Source organism: Drosophila guanche, unplaced genomic scaffold (genome assembly GCF_900245975.1).
Source record: "Drosophila guanche unplaced genomic scaffold, DGUA_6, whole genome shotgun sequence".
NCBI classification, from domain to species: Eukaryota; Metazoa; Arthropoda; class Insecta; order Diptera; family Drosophilidae; genus Drosophila; species Drosophila guanche.
Window position 1 is genome coordinate 1,219,209 of NW_022995748.1, and position 16,761 is coordinate 1,235,969.

Sequence of the window (16,761 nt, forward strand, 5' to 3'; positions counted from 1 at the left end):
CGATCATTATCGATAAAACGATACACAATCATGCACACAGACAAGCACACACGCACGCACGCACACAGAGATGCTGCGGCCAAGTAAAAGAAAAATATTCAAATTCAATAAGTGTTGTTTTTTCAAATATTTTGTTTTTTTTTTCTTTCAAAAATCGAAACGTATTTCACACGTTCTACTTTACTTGCTTATTGTTTTTGCATTGTTTGCTTTTGTTTTGTTTTTTTAAAAAATTTAAAATTATTTATAAAATGTAAGCATATGTATTTGTAATTTAAACGAAATTAAATTAGGAATTTATATCTGTAGGATTTGTTTGTGGGGTTGTTTGTTTGTTTGTAAGATTTAAAAATTATACGAAGAACACTAAGCAATAAATCACCGAAAAATAAAGTAAAGTATTTGTTATTGTATATTGTAATTAAATGTATGTATTGTAAGTTGTTTTTCTTGTAAATAAACAAATTAAAAATTAGTGTATGATATTTTAATAGAAAAAATTACTTCATATTTATATAAGAATATATATAATATATGTGTATGGTAAATGTATTAGCATATAATATGTGTTTCTCCTTTTGCTTTTTTTACTTTCGCTTTAGCTGTGTTTTTCTCCATCTTTCTTTTGTTTTTTTTTTTGTTTTGTAATAATAAATTGTAAAATCGCAATCATATAATCATCATTAAAATAGTTTTTGCTTTCATCTTGTTTTACACACACATCGCACGCTCCCCTACTAAGAGAGCGTGCAAAGTAGTTAAGAGTAAATATGTATAAGTAATTAAAGATATATATATATGTTATGTATATAATCAATCAAAGTTTTACTGCTTGCTGCTGTATGCAATAATATTTCTTTCTTCCTTTTTAATTTCTTCTCCTTCTTTATCTTCATCTTTCACTTTCTTTTTTTCCATTGTCTCTGCCTCGCTAGTGTGGTTTTCAGTTGTTGTTTAAGTGAATGGTGGGTGGGTTTGGTGTTGGGGTGTGCGCGCATGTTGTTCTTCTTTAGGCGGTGTTGTTTGTAGAGTGCCTCCACACACACTTTATCCTCCCACCCTCTTTCTGGTTGTCGTTAGATGATGTTCTTCTCTTCCGGCGGCTGTTGTTGTTCTTGTCTGCTTGGCAAACGATGAAAATTTAAAAAAATGTGCAACGCAACTCTAAGCATCGTTTTTATCTCTATTTCTCTTCCTCTCTTTTTGTAACTTTTGTCCTCAATCCTTATTACTCTTTGCCTCCCTGCTTACTTCCCTCTTTTATTATCATTAACTGTAGGTTTAAATTTACGTTTCCTTTTGCTCTTTTTTTTACTCTTTTTTCTGGTTTCTTTTGTGTATATACTCGTTATATATATGGTATATATAAGTATGTATGTATATAGTTTTTATGTATATTTGTTAAGAGTGTGTTTCGTATTTTTTGTGATTTACGTTTTCTCATATCTCATTATCCATTAAGCATTTTACTTCTGCTAACTTTCCGTCTGCCTTCTCAGTATCGGTAGTATTATTTCACTTTCTCTTTAACTAAATAATAAATCCAACGCACTATATAATTCTAGTTTCAAGTTCAACTTTCGCTTAGATGTAAACGACGACATACGCTTATCAGTAAGGTTTCTTTATATATGTAGTTTAACTTTTAGCTAGTTTTTGTTTTTACTTTAAATGGTAAATTTTTAATTTTGTAACGTATCTTTCTCGTGTCGTTCCAGCCTTCGACCTTATCCACCCGCGTATTCCTCTCTCTATCCACCCACCAAGCGATTAATCAAGCAATAGCACAATTTTGAAAAAAGAATTAGTCATGGCCTAAGGCTAAGGCAAGCCCCGAACAAGAGAGAGTTCTCGGAAAGTCAGTGGTGTCGTCTCTTTATTCCTTTTCAAACTTCCCCCCCCCCCCCCTTGGGACTACACCTTGTCGCCTTGTCGAGTGGTGGGGATAGGATATTTTTGGTGTGTGTGGATGGGCTGTGACGAGGCCGGTGGCTGGCCGACTGGCTTTTGCATTAAAATGTACAATTTCGAATTTGTATTTACTAATTTTAGTAATAAAGGGGATCTCTTTACTTGTTTACGCTTTAAATAAAATTATATGTTCTTATTTTCCTTTGTTGGTATTTCGCACACTTTTCATCCATGATCTCTTGTGTCTAATTAGCTAAACTTTATACTTGTAAATCATTACTTTTAGTTCTTCACATTTCTATATTCTGTTAATGCCATGTGTAATCGGTACCTACGGGCTCTGGGTTGTTAGTTCTTCTAGGTTTCTGTTTTCTTTGTTGATTGGTTGGATGGTTAGGTAAATGTTGGCTTAGGATACAGTAGGATTATACAGTACGTTTTGTGGTGTGGTTTTGGTGTGTGAGTGTTTTTTTTTTTTTTTTTTTTGGGTGGGGGAGGCGCATGAGAAATGTAGTGGTATGGTTTGGTGTGTTTCGTTGAGTGTTGGTGTTGTTTGTTGTTGTTGTTGCCTATGAATTATTACATACTCATTGCTATAGAACATACATGTATATATATATATATATATATATATATATATCTATGAATCTGACTTGTCGCTAGGTATTCTCTGGTGTTAAATTTGTATGTTTTGCTTTAAATTAGGGTTGTACACGAGTTAAATATTAATTTCAACAACTGATCTGATCTGAAATAAAAACGAACAGACGACGCTTTAGCTTACAATTACCACCATCTTTTTTGTCTTCATCATTCACCGACGACGAGGACGACGACGGCGACACGACAACATGATCCTCCATAGCCTTAAACAGCCTGAGAGGCTGCGTACGGCGGCTGTGTTGAGCTGTCGTTGCCATACGCTGACCTAGGCCCGGCACCATAGTTGGATGCGCCCTCCTGCTTAACATAATTGCTATAGTCGTAGTCATAGCCAGAGCCATAGCCGCCATAATCGTACTCGGAGCCCGACTTTGAGGCCGAGTTGCCGGGTCCAGTGCGCGGCATACCGCCCACAGGTCCAGTGGTTGATGGACCGCCCGCAGCCCAGGCCTGGGCACGCGAGTACATGTCCGTGGCGGTGCCCGCCCCAGCTCCAGGTGCTCCAGTGGGTCCAGCCGAATTGGGTGGCATGTTCCACGAGTTCCAGCTGCCACCGCCAGACGGCCCGGAAGGAGCGCCCGTCGATGTCGAGTTGTACATATCGTAGCCGCCGTATCCCTGGGTCTGCTGGGGTCCAGCATAGTTCGACCACTGTGGTGGTGGTCCCTGGGGGCCAGGTGGTGCGCCCCAGCCTTGGTACGATCCTGGACCGCTGTTGCCATAACCATAGCCCTGCTGTTGAGGCGAGGTGCCCCAGCCCTGATAGCCGGGCATCATGTTCGGCGCACCGATCGGCATATTCAGTGGCGGACCACCCATTTGACCGTTTTGGCCCTGGATCATGTTCATTGGGGCATGATGGGGTCCCCAGTGGCTGCACTCGCTGTTCATCTTGCCATAGGCACCACCCACCGTGCTGTTGTTCGAATTCTGTCCGCCAGATCCGTCACGAGGCTCGGCCTTCTTGATCTCCACCTGTGGAACGAGGCAAACGAAAGAGTGGCAACAATGAGGAGAAAGGACAAACTAGGTGGAAATTGAGGACCAGTAAGGCAACATACCTGCTTGCCGTTCAGATTGATGTACCGCTCATTGGTCACATGCTCAACCGACGACTCTTCTTCAAAGGACAGGAATCCGAAACCACGGGATTTCTTCTTCTCCTGATCGTACATGATAACTACTTCGGTCACTTTGCCGTACCGACCAAAAAAGGTACGCAGATCGGTTTCCGTTACGTTCGATGGGAGACCGCCGAGGAACACCTTGTAGCCGCCGCCTTTCTTCGGCTTTTGAAGCGTGCGTGGGTTGCATGGCTTCGGATCGATGGTACGGCCATCGAGCGTGTGCGGACCGTTCTGCAGCACATGGTTTACATTGGTGGGATCGGCAAAGGTGACGAAACCGAAGCCACGCGACCTGCCGCTCTCGTTGTTCTTCATCACGACACAATCGATGATGTCGCCGAAGCGGCAGAAGTAACGCGACAGATTCTCCTGCGTTGTCTCCCACGATAGTCCACCCACAAATAGTTTGCCCCTCTCGTCCTCTTCCATGATGTTGTTCTGGTGATTGTGAGCTATTGCGCCGGGTAGGTTTTCAATAATTGACGTAATTTTGCTGCTGTTTTATTCACACGGGTGTATAAGAAATAAAATGTCTTCTCGCTTGGGTCTTCTTGCACTTTTTTCTTAACTTTTTACACTGTTATAGTTGCTGGTTGCGTTGCTGTTAAGGTTTCTGTTATATTTTGGATTGATTTTAAATGTTGCCAAAGTTCTTCTCTCCTTCAAAATAACTAAACAAAAGCCACGACGTTTACACGTAACTTTCTATAGAATGGAAATGGTTGAAGTAGGCATGGAAAGATACAGAACGATTTAAAGAAATTGTTAATCAAAATCACTTTTTTTCTTGGTTAAAAGTAAAGACGGGTGCGAAAAGGTGGAAGGCAAGAACAAAGATGACAAAATATGTACGCAGACACACCAACACACGTAGGCACAGGGAGCAACCGAAATAGGCATAGATAATTATGAAAGGCGCAGGTAGGCAGCATAGTCAGAGGCAGCGGCAACAGCAACCGGCCGGTACGCATACATTCTCATGCAAAGGTATTTGTGAGCGAGTGAGTCTACATGTGTGTTTTTGCCGTCTAACTGCTTTTTTTGTACACGTTCACAAGTTGCTGGGTTGTTTTCAACGCTCCGCTTGCTCTGCTCTTCGTGCGGTTCACAAACTGTTTTCTGCTGATGCTGCTTCCTCTTTTTTACACTGCTGCGTGAAAGTATTGTTTTCTTTTCGCTGTCTCACGAGCGATGTTGTTAGTGTAGCAATACCAGCCTCAGCCTCTAACCCACTCACACCCACACAGATGCCGACTATCAATGAGAACAACGAACTTATTCCCAAGGTGAAAACAGAACACTGCCGGTCCGGTCCCACCACATTTGCGCGCCATTTGCTAGGTATTGCCAGATGGGTCTTGTTAACACCCAACCCTACCGAAATCTTCAAACTGTGAAAGTTCAGGTCATGTAATCCAATCCCTGTCCGGTGTCTGAGAACTGAAATACATTTTTTATTGGGCTGTCTCGTGTCTCGCGGAAATTTTCCCACTCACAAATCCAAACATGTGGCAACGCTTTGTGGCGACGTGAAAGCGAATGTACAGCGAAAAGGAACGTACCAAGAAGCAATGCCCTCAAAACGAAAGACACATAAAACGTTAATTCTAAAATAAAAAAATTATTTACTTCTTTGTGGGCTCTAATTAATTTCAGCCTATATCTGTCCACTCACTTTCCGCAAAACTGAATGAATCTCTTGAAAAATGTGGGAAATTCACCACAGTAGAAGACAACAGCAGCGACGACAGAGAAAAAAAAAACAAAATGGAAGACGACGTGCCTGATGAAAAAATGCTTCAACAAAGAAATGTATTAAGAAATGCTTTCTGGGGCTAAATGCTCTCGATACAGGAGAATTTCACATGGCCTTTAATGATTTTTTTAGTTTGAAGCAAATCAAGGCATTTCAATTAACTGATGCCGGTAATATTCACACAACAATAGAACACACGACACTTGTACTGCTTGTAGCTTTACGTTTGTTGGTCGGATAAATTATAGTTGAATTAGCTAAATTTCTACTACGCAATTTTAAAAATTTCGCATGATTTTTGTATTTTGCACCGCAATCTTTATGCACATGAATGTACACATGCTTGTGTGTAGGTTCATGAGTTGGCCGTACGGTTGTATGCGTGCGTGTGTGTGAGTGTGTGTCGCGAATGGCCGCCGACAGACCAGACCGAACCGACCGATTTGTACTCGTGTGCGTATGTGTTGGTGTGGTGTTATACATAGCATTTTTTGTATGTATGTATAAAAATATGAAATTTTCCACTTTATTGGGCAAAAAAGAATGTTGTAAGTGGCACGGAAAAACTGCAGCCTTTGTACGCACAAATTACAAATCACAAACTTGGTTTAAAAACAAAGAGCTGCTGGTCGCATTGCTTGCGGTGCACAGTCGAATCAAATAAAATTTACACACCACCACACCAAGCAACGGCAGCTGCGTCAAGTATTCAACTTTTTTGGAAAGGCAAGGCAGAGGCAGGCATTTTGTTAAAGCACCGTAATTGTTATGTAAAATGCAGATTTGATTTGTTTTCCATGCTTACCGTTTGTGCCAAGTGTTCGTCTGTGATTTTATAAAGATTTCGCACTGCAAATTCACTAAATTTAAGTGTTTTTTCCTTAAAAAACTAGCTTATAAATAATTGTATGATTTTGATGCATACGATATAACCTAACTTATGATAGAATCGTCGCCACCGCCACGTTTAATGTAATCGATAGCAGTAGTCGTGCTCGCCCCACGGTCACACTGTACAGTCACAATAGCTTATCGGATCATAGCGTCTCTGGGATTATATTTTCCAGCCCATCGCTAATCTGTCATTTGTTTTGCAAGCATTTTATATATCGATATCCCCCTTATTTTCTGCTGTGCTACGCTACCCGGTAAATGCTGAAATGGTGCAGAAATAAATACAATTCTCTGACTGAAATATTGGGAAAAACAGTCGCGTAAAGTAATGAAAAGCAACCGCCAGTTTTTCTAGCCGACAGTGTTTCCGTGAGAGCAGTGTAAAGCAAATTTTCGTGCCGCATCGATTTTTTCTGCGCCGCTGCTGCTGCCGCTGCCACATTAACAGCCCCAAGCTAAATCAAAAACTACATTCACAATGTCGCGGCATCCGAGTGACCGCAAGGTTTACGTTGGAGATTTGGGCAACAACGCCCGTAAGAACGATTTGGAGTATGTGTTTGGAGCTTACGGAAGTCTGCGCAGCGTCTGGATTGCACGCAACCCTCCAGGATTCGCCTTTGTGGAGTTCGAGAGCGCTAGAGATGCAGCGGATGCGGTGCGCGGTCTAGATGGTCGCACTGTGTGTGGACGCCGAGCCCGTGTGGAGCTGTCGACTGGTAAATACGCAAGATCTGGTGGCGGTGCAGGAGGCGGTGGCGGCGGAGGAGGAGGTGGCGGTGGTGCTGGAGGACGCGACCGCGGAGGCGGCGGCGGCCGTGGGGACGATAAGTGCTATGAATGTGGCGGCCGTGGCCACTTTGCCCGCCATTGCCGTGAGCGGAAAGCAAGACAACGACGCAGGTTAGTGCAATTTTTCATTCATTTATGTTGCATTTTTTTCGTGAAACATGGCGATATTTTCGCATACATACAGACAGGGATACTTGTGTGTGTGTATGTATGTATGCGTGAGGATGTGCTACAAAACATTTTTAAATTGTTCTGAGTGTGGTGAGAAAATTTTCACTCGCCGTGCTGTTGGGCGCGCAATGTAAACTAACATTAAATCGTATGTTAAGTGGTAGTGTGTGCTGTTAGACGCAGAACTATGTTGCTGTTGTGCGCAAACTGCCGCTTGGTAACAGAGCACACGTGCTCGTCACAGTACTGGGTACTCGCAACGAACACGGTTCTTATTTGTTGTTTGTTTGATGGAAAATTATCCATACGTATGTTCACAAGTGATTTGCCGAGATAGGTCGGAAATGTGAATTTTAGCATATTAATATTTATAGTAAAAATAATTAATGTGCCCATTCATAACATTAAAAACTAAAGAACGGGTATCTAATGATCGGGGATGCTTGACAATATCGATCTATTTTCAAGTGAGTTTTTGGTGGTGAATTAGTCTACAGTGTGGTGAAGCAGCCAGGTCGGTGCTGTTAAGCGCAAACTGTACGGCAACCCTGGCCGTCGCCTGCGCACACGTGCTTACGCTTCATTTTGGATTTTTCTTTTACACGCGGCATACAGAAAAGAAGGTTAAGTTTCGTGCCGACGTCTGGGTGTTTTATTAATTTTTCATAAATAAAAATTAAAACTAAATGAGCACAAAGTGACACAATGTTTGTGCTCTACGAAACGCCGGCGGGCTACGCTATTTTCAAGCTGATGGATGAAAAGAAGCTCGAACAGGTCGATAATCTGTACCTGGAGTTCGAGACTCCGGAGAAGGCCAACAAATTGCTGAAATTGAAGCATTTTGAGAAATTCAACGACACCACAGAAGCGCTGGCCGCCGCCACGGCAGCAGTCGAGGGCAAGGTAGCCAAGCCCCTGAAGAAAACGCTGAAAAAGTTGCTAATCGACGAAGTGCAGGCACCCTTGCTGGTGGCCGATGCAAAACTGGGCACAGCGATCAAAGACAAGCTGTCTGTGCAGTGTGTGTACAACACTGGCGTCCAAGAGCTGATGCGCTGCATCCGCCAGCAGGCGGACAGTCTACTGGGCGGTCTGCCCAAGAAGGAGATGACGGCCATGGCCCTGGGTCTCGCCCACTCTCTGTCACGCTACAAACTTAAGTTTTCGCCCGACAAAATCGATACCATGATTGTGCAGGCCCAGTGCCTGCTCGATGATCTGGACAAGGAGCTGAACAACTATATGATGAGGGCCAGAGAATGGTACGGCTGGCACTTTCCCGAGCTGGGCAAAATTATCACCGACAACATTGCCTTTGTGAAGACCATCAAGCTAGTGGGCACCAGGGATAATATGGCGGCCGCCGATTTGTCGGACATTCTGCCCGAAGACGTTGAGGAGAAGGTGAAGGAGGCAGCCGAAATCTCGATGGGCACTGAGATCTCCGAGGAGGATGTCATGAACATTCAGTGCTTGTGCGATGAGATTATCTCCATCAATGACTATCGCACGCATCTGTACGACTACCTCAAGGCACGCATGATGGCCATGGCACCCAATCTAACAGTGCTGGTCGGAGACACAGTCGGCGCTCGTCTCATTGCCCATGCGGGTTCGCTGATCAATCTCGCCAAGCATCCCTCATCAACAGTACAAATTCTGGGCGCCGAAAAGGCACTCTTCCGTGCGCTTAAAACGAAGAAGGACACTCCTAAATACGGTCTTATCTATCACGCCCAGCTGGTGGGACAGGCGAGTCAAAAGAATAAGGGAAAAATGTCACGTTCGCTGGCGGCCAAAGCATCGCTGGCCACCCGCGTCGATGCCTTCGGTGAGGAGGCGACCTTTGAGCTCGGCGCCGCACACAAGGTGAAGCTGGAGGCCCGCTTGCGACTGCTGGAGGAGGGCAATATGCGCAAGTTGTCTGGCACGGGCAAAGCCAAGGCAAAGTTTGAGAAATATCAAGCCAAGAGGTATGTATTGCTCTTTAGCAGAGAGGCAGAGAGGGAAAATCTGTTGCAAGTCAATTTCTAATGATGATATCAAAAAGGTTTCGCATATATCTGATTACTATGACGATAAACCTTGGCTGTCTGAGTGAAATTGAGTGCTTCAGTCTCCCTTTAGACTCTCGTTGCTGCATTTTCTCTCAGTGTATTTATTAATGTATTTCTATTCCCTGCTATTTTTGCAGCGAGGTGTTCACGTATCAACCCGAGGCGGATAACACATTAAATGTGAAGAAGCGCAAGCACTCCGTGGCCGAGGAGGAGGAGGAGAGCAGCTCACCAGTCAAGAAGGAGGTCAAGGAGGAGCCAACCGAAGAGGAGGCAGAACTCAAGTCCGAGAAGAAGAAAAAGAAGAAGAAGAAGCAAAAGGATGAAGAGACAACCGAGGATGAGCCCAAGACAGAACCCAAGGCAGAGCCCGAGCCCGAAGAAACACCAACTCCAGCCAAGAAAAAGAAAAAGTCCAAGAAGGAGCAGCAGGAATAGAGAGAGAGGCACTTGAAGGGGGACATAATTTTAAGGCTCTTAACTTGTAGCATTTCATTATATAATAGGAGGAACCGTAGGATTCTATACAATTAATCAGCAAAGAGTAAAGTTTATTTGTTTTATACATTAGCAATAAAATGTAATATTCATAAAACCAAATCAAGTTTTATTCTGTGTGTGTGTGTGTGCTTACATCTTCTATGGTTATGTCTGTCATGTAATTTGTGCTTGCTTGCAGAGGCATTTGTCTTAATGGATTTTTTAATTTCAGATGAGATTCTTCATTGACAAGTAACGCGAGCTTCGCTTCACTTCAAACAGTTGCAGAACCCTTTATTGGGAATAGCATAAAGGAAGAGCAATCCATGTTATTTTGTGGCGCACTTCTAGAGCATCTATTTCGATACATTTCGGCTTCAGAGAAGTCATGATTGCTCAGGCTCGTGTCATGGCGTTCCCAGCTGCATCTTCTTCATAACAGATGGTGTCGACGTGATCCGTGATACGTGGGATAGCTTTGTCTTGCACTTTGAACGCTCCGTCTTAGTCGTGGGATGCGTTTCCAAACCCATATTGATCGTTGGACACGTTTCCAGCTCCATGTTTTTCGTGGGACATGTTTCCAGCTTCGTCTTGATCGCAGGACATGTTGCTAGCTTCGTCTGCATCGTTGGATATGTTGCCAGCTTCGTCTGCATCGTTGGATGTGCTGCCAGCTTCGTCTGCATCGTTGCAAGCCTCCGACTTGGTCTTCGTTGGACCAGGCTTCATGTTTCGTCTTGCTCGCTGGACATGGTAATATATGTCGGAAGCAATGCCCCACCCCTGTATCAATTTGTAGAACAAATTTCCGAAAATATAAAGGCTTATCTCGAGTGTACAAAATGTGAGGGCTGGCTTTCTGTTTTAACTTCCTTTGGCTTATACAGCTAAGGATTGCTTTGATTTGTTTCGACTGACCTTTCATATGAATCTTTTGATGTGGCGACATTTAGAGCAAAAATTAAATTCTTCAATCGAATCGATTTTGGAGGCCACTCTTTCTCCCTCCGAGAGTTGCAAGAAGCCTGCGGCTGCTGTTGCTGCTGCTGCGATTGATTGCTTGTGGTATAGCGCTTGCAGCCAATGAAGCAGAAAGTTTTTACGTCAGCAGCAGCAGGGGGCTTGCATCATGCGGCTCCATTCAGCGGTGCCCCAAATCTTCAGTATAAAAGCAAATGCTGCCTTTGGGTAGTGGGTTCAGTGTAAAGGTAACCATACCAGGCGAAATGCGGGGCTATTTGAAGCTGCTGTTGGTCCTGGGCCTGCTGCTGACGTACGCGGCGGCGAAGAAGAAGGAGGCCTCCTCCGAGGAGGAAGAAGAGGGTGGCGAAAAGTACGAGAAGAAGAAATACGGCGATGAGGAACACAAGGGTGGCCACGGACGCAAGGAGCACAAGGAGTGGGAAGAGGACGAGAAGAAGCATCATGATGAGGAGGACCAGGAGCATCATCATGGCGAAAAGGGCGAGAAGAAGAAAAAGCACTACGACGAAAAAGAAGAAAAGGGGGAGAAGCACGAGCATGGTGCACACAAGAAGGGTGGCAAGCATCATCACAAAAAGAAGCACAAGAAGGGCCACAAGGAGATGGAGTACCACAAGAAATTCAACAAGGACGAGTACTACAAGGAGAAGAAGTTCTATGACGACGAGCACAAGGGCGGACATCACAAGAAGTTCGGCAAGGAGCACAAGCACCATGCCGAGGAGCATGGTGAGCACAAGAAGGGCGAAAAGCACGAGAGCGGCAAGAAGAAGGGCCACAAGAAGCACAGCGGCCACTACAAGAAGGGCCATCACGACGAGGATCACAAGAAGTACAAGAAGGAGCACAAATACGGCGACAGTCACGAGGAGAAGGAGGAGCATAGCAAAAAGGGCTCCAAGAAGCACGGCCACAAGCACTACAAGAAGAAGGGAGGCAAACACTAACCGAATCTCTCTCTAAATATCTTTACATATTGTGATCAAATGTTGTAGTTTATGCGAATAAAACTCTGGGCAAAGTGTAGCATTCATATTGTTTTTTGTAGCATCTAAGACGCACTTCATATATTGTTTATATCATTTGTTAAATCATGAATAATTGAGATCCTGGTCTTGGTTTCATTCTAGAAGCAACTCGTTCAGCAGATCTCGTAGCACATCCCGTCGCCGTCGCACTCGCTCCAAGTCTGGTGGCACTCGTTCGCGCAGTCGCTCCGCTGGCTCGGTGGGCGGTACTGCTCGACGCTCTGGCCGCTCAAATGGACGCGATGAGAATGGTTCGGTGTCACGCTACAGCGACCACGAGCGCAATGGCAGTGGGGCAGTGGACACATCACCGCCGCCACCGAAGCGCCGCTACGATGATGATGATGATGAGCGGGATAGAGGTTCACGTTCGGCATCGCCGCCAGTGCGTCGCGGAGGATCACCACCGCCACGTCGTCGCGGCGATTCGTCGGCCTCACGTTCCGTGTCCAGGGACTAGCGACGACAAACGGATGCAGACGATGGCCGTAAATTCAAGAAGAAATAATTTCGTGGGGCCTGAGAGCTGCAGCCAAGAAACAAAAAGAATCAGCGCGAAATGGGGAAGCTGGACAACAAATTCCCCTACCCCTCATTCCCCCCACACACAAAAACAACCCCAAATACATAATATAACAAAAAACAAAAGAAAAACAATTCCCAAAACAACAAAAATACAACAAGATAACTTTTTTCACGAAGTATACACCCACACATACATATAAACAAATACCGTTTAGTTGTCCCCCCCCCAAAAAAACCATTTTAGCTTAGGGTTTTAATTTATTGTCTAAGGGAAGTACAGTCAGCATTTGTAAGTACTTTTTGCTATTGCGACAAGACCTGGGAAAACACACGAAACACTCACACATACGCGAAAAAGAAACAGCAGAAACTAGAACAAAGGGCGCTTGAAATATCAAAAAGAAAATAACATCAAAATTTATATATTAAATACAATAAAAAAGGATCGGGACAGAAGGGACAAACACCACAAACCGAACATCGATCTAGTCACACCGTTTGCTATGTAAATTGATTTTTGTGCTTCTTATTTGACAACCAGCCGATGTATAGACGATGCCTGGAACGATACTCGAATATGTAGAAGGCGGAACGACAAATTCGTGTGTTTGTTTTATCAACTGGGGGGAATAAGGCGCCGTCACATCTAGAACATCCCTGCTCCCATGTCACGTACCATTAAACATAACATCAATATGTCAATTCTCTTCAATTCATGTGTTATACCGATCCGATTTCCATTAAATACATGCACACAATCTTAACATTTCAACTTTTAAATACAACTTTGTATGGTGTTTTCATTTTCAAATATTCAAATATGATTACAAGTCCTGCTACAATGCGAAATTAAACAAAATCCATGTTCATACATTGATGTCATAGTTAAGAATTTAAAAAATAAAAAATATGTATGAATTCTTCGATGTGTGTTTGAACTATATATAGCAAATGCGCTGAAAACTAAAATACAAAATTATTCAAATCAATAAATTAAATGCCAAAAAACCAACACCATTTTTTTCACATTTTTAAACCACAGAAAATGTTTGAAAGTTAATATTAGTTCTAAGATTACTAAAGATAGAGATATTCTGTGAATTGCTCAACGAGCATTATTCACAGGAATTATGAATTATATCAGTTGACGCATAGGGATGGTAGATTCAAATATGTAGATGCCTGGTGGAGACGTTCAAGAGTTAGGTACCATCGATAGAACATGTGCAGGCCAAATATAATCGAATTGAGAGTGAGGCCAAAAAAACACTAGAGCTCAAACGCAGAACCAAAACAAAACCGAGATAAAATAACGACTCCTCTTACTATAAGTATATATTTCTGATCAATGCGGTAAAGTAGCTGCGATCAAAATCCGATCATCCCTGCGATGATTTAATCAACAAAAAAATAGTATAAGTATATCGGTTACTTTCTTTCCTGCGTTATCTGTTTCACGACACAATATTTTTCATCGCACAAAAACATCGATACATCTGCAAAAATTTCTACAACAGAAATGTAGCGTTTCGATTACTTTTTGCTGAGCAACCCAGTAGCCGCATTAATCGCATCGCATTCCTTCCTTTAATTCCGTATTGTGTTTGTTTTTAATTTTTTTTTATGAAAAGTCAGTCACCCCTTTTCACATATAAGATATTGTTATTAAATTTCTAAAGCCACATTGTTAAACTGCGCACAGAGGCCAATATACGGGAGCTACAATGGCATTTCGCCAGTCGCAGCACGAAATGAGCGTCACCTCGCTCGAGCATCTCGACTCGAGTGTCGAATTGCGATCGCGTTCACCGTCGCCGCAAGTGTTTAATCCACGCAAGCTGCGCTTCGCCGACGACGACTTTGACAAGGACCAGGCGGAGAGCCTGAGTCCGCAGCACAAGAAGAAGGCACCTGCAGACGTATCCATGTCACCGCCCTGCCAAAAGGTTCGTGCCCTACGCCTGTTCAGCACTCCTGCCACACCGAAGACGATTTTGCAGAAATCGCAGTGCAGCAATCATCTGTCAGCTGCGGCAGATGTGCTCAATGCCAAACGCCGAGAGGATCTCTTCCGCCTGTCAGAGCGCCCGCGCTGCTTGCCGCTGCACAATCGAAGCATGCAGCCCCAGGACACGGCCAATGTGAATCCCTTCACACCAGACAGTGAGTGCCCATTGAGAGTGCATCAATTGTTCAGGTTGATTAATGGTTTGTCTTTCCTTTAGGTCTGCTGGCTCATAACAAGAAACGTTGTCGCACCCAAGTGGGACGCGAGAACCTCAACCTGAATGTGAATTCTATTCAAAAGTATTTGCTCAGCGACACCTGTGATGATGATGGGACAGAGGAGGTCGGCGATCCAATGCGCGAGATACACCAGGCACCCAAGCGGCTGGCCCTGCACGACACAAACATCAGCCGCTTCAAGCGGGAGTTCATGCAGATGCGCTTGATTGGTGTTGGGGAATTCGGTGTTGTCTTCCAATGCGTAAACCGGCTCGATGGCTGCATCTATGCCATTAAAAAGAGTAAGAAGCCAGTAGCTGGCAGTTCCTTTGAGTAAGTAAAAGCGACCCTGCCCCATGCCGCCTGATCATGGCCTAATCAGTGCTAATTCTCCTTACAGAAAACGTGCTCTGAATGAGGTCTGGGCCCATGCAGTGCTGGGCAAGCACGAGAATGTTGTGCGTTATTATTCCGCCTGGGCGGAGGATGATCATATGTTGATACAGAATGAGTTCTGCGATGGCGGCAGCCTGCATGCCCGCATCCAGGATCATTGCTTGGGCGAGGCCGAACTGAAGATTGTCCTGATGCATGTGATCGAGGGTCTGCGCTATATACACTCAAATGATTTGGTCCACATGGACCTGAAGCCCGAGAATATATTCTCGACAATGAATCCCACTGCCCACAAGCTGGTGGAGGTGCAAGCCAAAGATGATGACGGCGATGGCATGGACAGTGTCTATGAGGAGTTGCGCCACACGGAAAATCTGGTGACATACAAAATCGGTGATCTGGGCCATGTGACGTCCGTGAAGGAGCCGCATGTGGAGGAGGGCGACTGCCGCTATTTGCCCAAGGAGCTGCTCAACGATGACTACTCGAATCTGTTCAGGGCGGACATATTCTCTCTGGGCATCACCCTGTTCGAGGTGGCTGGTGGTGGTCCACTGCCCAAGAATGGCCCCGACTGGCACAAGCTTCGAGATGGACAAGTACCTTACCTGTCCACACTTAGCAAGGATTTCAATGAGCTGATAGCCCTAATGATGCATCCTGATCCGGCACAGAGGCCCACATCACAGTCCATTTTCAGTCATCCGTAAGTTTGTCAGACAAAAATCATAGAAAATAAATCTTTAATCGATTTGAATTGCAGTATACTGAGCGCTGTTGACTCGAAGACCAAGATGCAGCTTGGCCTGGAGCTGACCATGGAGAGGCGCAAGAACGAGATACTCATGAGCAAGCTGCGGGATGCAAAGAAGACGATAAAACAACTCGAGGCGAAAGGTGAGTGAAAGGATGGCAGATCAAATCCCTTGCCTTTGCTGGTTATTTATTCCGTTTTGTTCAATCGTTCCCCCACCACCCAGTTAACCTCTTGGCAGTGACAAATAATCCGGAGAGTGTTGAGGGTCAGCGATGCCTGCGCTCGTTCACACGACGTATGCGCACACCCTTCAGCACTCATGGCCGATATAGCCTGGGCGATCGTAACAAAAATGTAATCACCAATGTTTAAGACACTCGAAACCTACCTCCTAATCATATCATTTAACATACAGAATTATCTACCTACAGACAGCCAAACTCTTCCGAATCGAACGTGAACTAAGCTCACATTGCGTTTAGTTTCTTAAGTCCTAATTTAGCATCTATTATTTTATAGTTTAAACCTCACTAACTACTTTATATATACATATATCGAGACATTCGTAATAATATATACATGTATTTATCATTTTTTTGCAGCTCAAAGAACATTTTCTTAATCGAAGAAAGTCTTCTACATTAAAAAGAAAAGCAAACAAAAATTTCAAAAATAATCCACCCGCCCTCACACGTAGCATCTAAGCACATCGTAGTAGCGTCTAAGGATCGATGCATCCACATGTAAAAAATGAACGAGCACTGTTTTTCTAATTAAACCTATTTTATAATGTTAAATGGAATCGCGGGAACATTTCACACATTCCATGCGATCGAAATACATATAGCCAAAAGGCTGGCTATTCAATAAATGTTTTATTTTATTGCTGAAAAAAAATAATCCACCTCGAAGCAGAAAGTTTTTGATAAAAGTTTAACAAATGATTGGTTGTGTTTTGATAAGATAAAGAACAAATTACAAATTAAAC

At 43.9% G+C, this 16,761-nt stretch overlaps 4 protein-coding genes and 1 non-coding gene across 9 annotated transcripts; 4 read left to right on the plus strand and 1 right to left on the minus strand.

Moving 5' to 3' along the window:
- Positions 1–907: 907 nt before the first annotated feature.
- Positions 908–6,417, minus strand: LOC117584864 (heterogeneous nuclear ribonucleoprotein 27C). Its single transcript, XM_034274013.1, has 3 exons — positions 6,263–6,417; positions 3,636–4,406; positions 908–3,549 (listed from the first exon to the last, which is right to left on the minus strand). The coding sequence occupies exons 2-3, from the start codon at positions 4,128–4,130 to the stop codon at positions 2,779–2,781; spliced, it is 1,266 nt and encodes a 421-aa protein (XP_034129904.1). The 5' UTR covers positions 4,131–4,406; positions 6,263–6,417; the 3' UTR covers positions 908–2,778.
- A 127-nt stretch (positions 6,418–6,544) lies between these two features.
- LOC117584866 (probable splicing factor, arginine/serine-rich 6) lies at positions 6,545–13,174 on the plus strand. 2 transcript variants are annotated; one of them, XM_034274016.1, is made up of 2 exons: positions 6,545–7,254; positions 11,975–13,174. In XM_034274016.1, exons 1-2 carry the CDS (start codon positions 6,830–6,832, stop codon positions 12,327–12,329), a joined length of 780 nt encoding a protein of 259 aa, XP_034129907.1. In that variant the 5' UTR covers positions 6,545–6,829; the 3' UTR covers positions 12,330–13,174. The 2 variants fall into 2 exon arrangements, with proteins under 2 accessions (XP_034129907.1, XP_034129906.1); XM_034274015.1 differs by having other exon boundaries at positions 6,548–7,254; positions 11,972–13,174.
- LOC117584863 (nucleolar protein 58) lies at positions 7,897–9,969 on the plus strand. Its single transcript, XM_034274012.1, has 2 exons — positions 7,897–9,290; positions 9,512–9,969. The coding sequence occupies exons 1-2, from the start codon at positions 8,020–8,022 to the stop codon at positions 9,810–9,812; spliced, it is 1,572 nt and encodes a 523-aa protein (XP_034129903.1). The 5' UTR covers positions 7,897–8,019; the 3' UTR covers positions 9,813–9,969.
- Positions 9,346–9,418, plus strand: LOC117584878. Its single transcript, XR_004573881.1, has one exon. It is a non-coding gene; the product is annotated as a small nucleolar RNA SNORD53/SNORD92 (small nucleolar RNA).
- Positions 13,175–13,929: 755 nt separating the features above from the next.
- Positions 13,930–16,735, plus strand: LOC117584862 (wee1-like protein kinase). 4 transcript variants are annotated; one of them, XM_034274008.1, is made up of 6 exons: positions 13,930–14,557; positions 14,620–14,953; positions 15,021–15,722; positions 15,780–15,913; positions 15,997–16,127; positions 16,376–16,735. In XM_034274008.1, the coding sequence occupies exons 1-6, from the start codon at positions 14,119–14,121 to the stop codon at positions 16,475–16,477; spliced, it is 1,842 nt and encodes a 613-aa protein (XP_034129899.1). In that variant the 5' UTR covers positions 13,930–14,118; the 3' UTR covers positions 16,478–16,735. The 4 variants fall into 4 exon arrangements, with proteins under 4 accessions (XP_034129899.1, XP_034129900.1, XP_034129902.1 ...); XM_034274009.1 differs by lacking the exon at positions 16,376–16,735 and adding an exon at positions 16,189–16,305; XM_034274011.1 differs by lacking the exon at positions 15,997–16,127 and having other exon boundaries at positions 13,931–14,557; positions 16,376–16,415.
- Positions 16,736–16,761: the final 26 nt, after the last annotated feature.

Bases quoted from the DNA above. Each gene is read 5' to 3' on its own strand.
- LOC117584863 (XM_034274012.1), top strand. From the start codon at position 8,020: ATGTTTGTGCTCTACGAAACGCCGGCGGGCTACGCTATTTTCAAGCTG. The intron at 9,291-9,511 runs GTATGTATTGCT...CTATTTTTGCAG, and splicing joins GAGAAATATCAAGCCAAGAG to CGAGGTGTTCACGTATCAAC.
- LOC117584864 (XM_034274013.1), bottom strand. From the start codon at position 4,130: ATGGAAGAGGACGAGAGGGGCAAACTATTTGTGGGTGGACTATCGTGG. The intron at 3,550-3,635 runs GTATGTTGCCTT...CTCGTTCCACAG, and splicing joins TCAATCTGAACGGCAAGCAG to GTGGAGATCAAGAAGGCCGA.
- LOC117584866 (XM_034274015.1), top strand. From the start codon at position 6,830: ATGTCGCGGCATCCGAGTGACCGCAAGGTTTACGTTGGAGATTTGGGC. The intron at 7,255-11,971 runs GTTAGTGCAATT...GTTTCATTCTAG, and splicing joins AAAGCAAGACAACGACGCAG to AAGCAACTCGTTCAGCAGAT.
- LOC117584862 (XM_034274008.1), top strand. From the start codon at position 14,119: ATGGCATTTCGCCAGTCGCAGCACGAAATGAGCGTCACCTCGCTCGAG. The intron at 14,558-14,619 runs GTGAGTGCCCAT...TCTTTCCTTTAG, and splicing joins GAATCCCTTCACACCAGACA to GTCTGCTGGCTCATAACAAG. The intron at 16,128-16,375 runs GTAATCACCAAT...ATTTTTTTGCAG, and splicing joins TGGGCGATCGTAACAAAAAT to CTCAAAGAACATTTTCTTAA.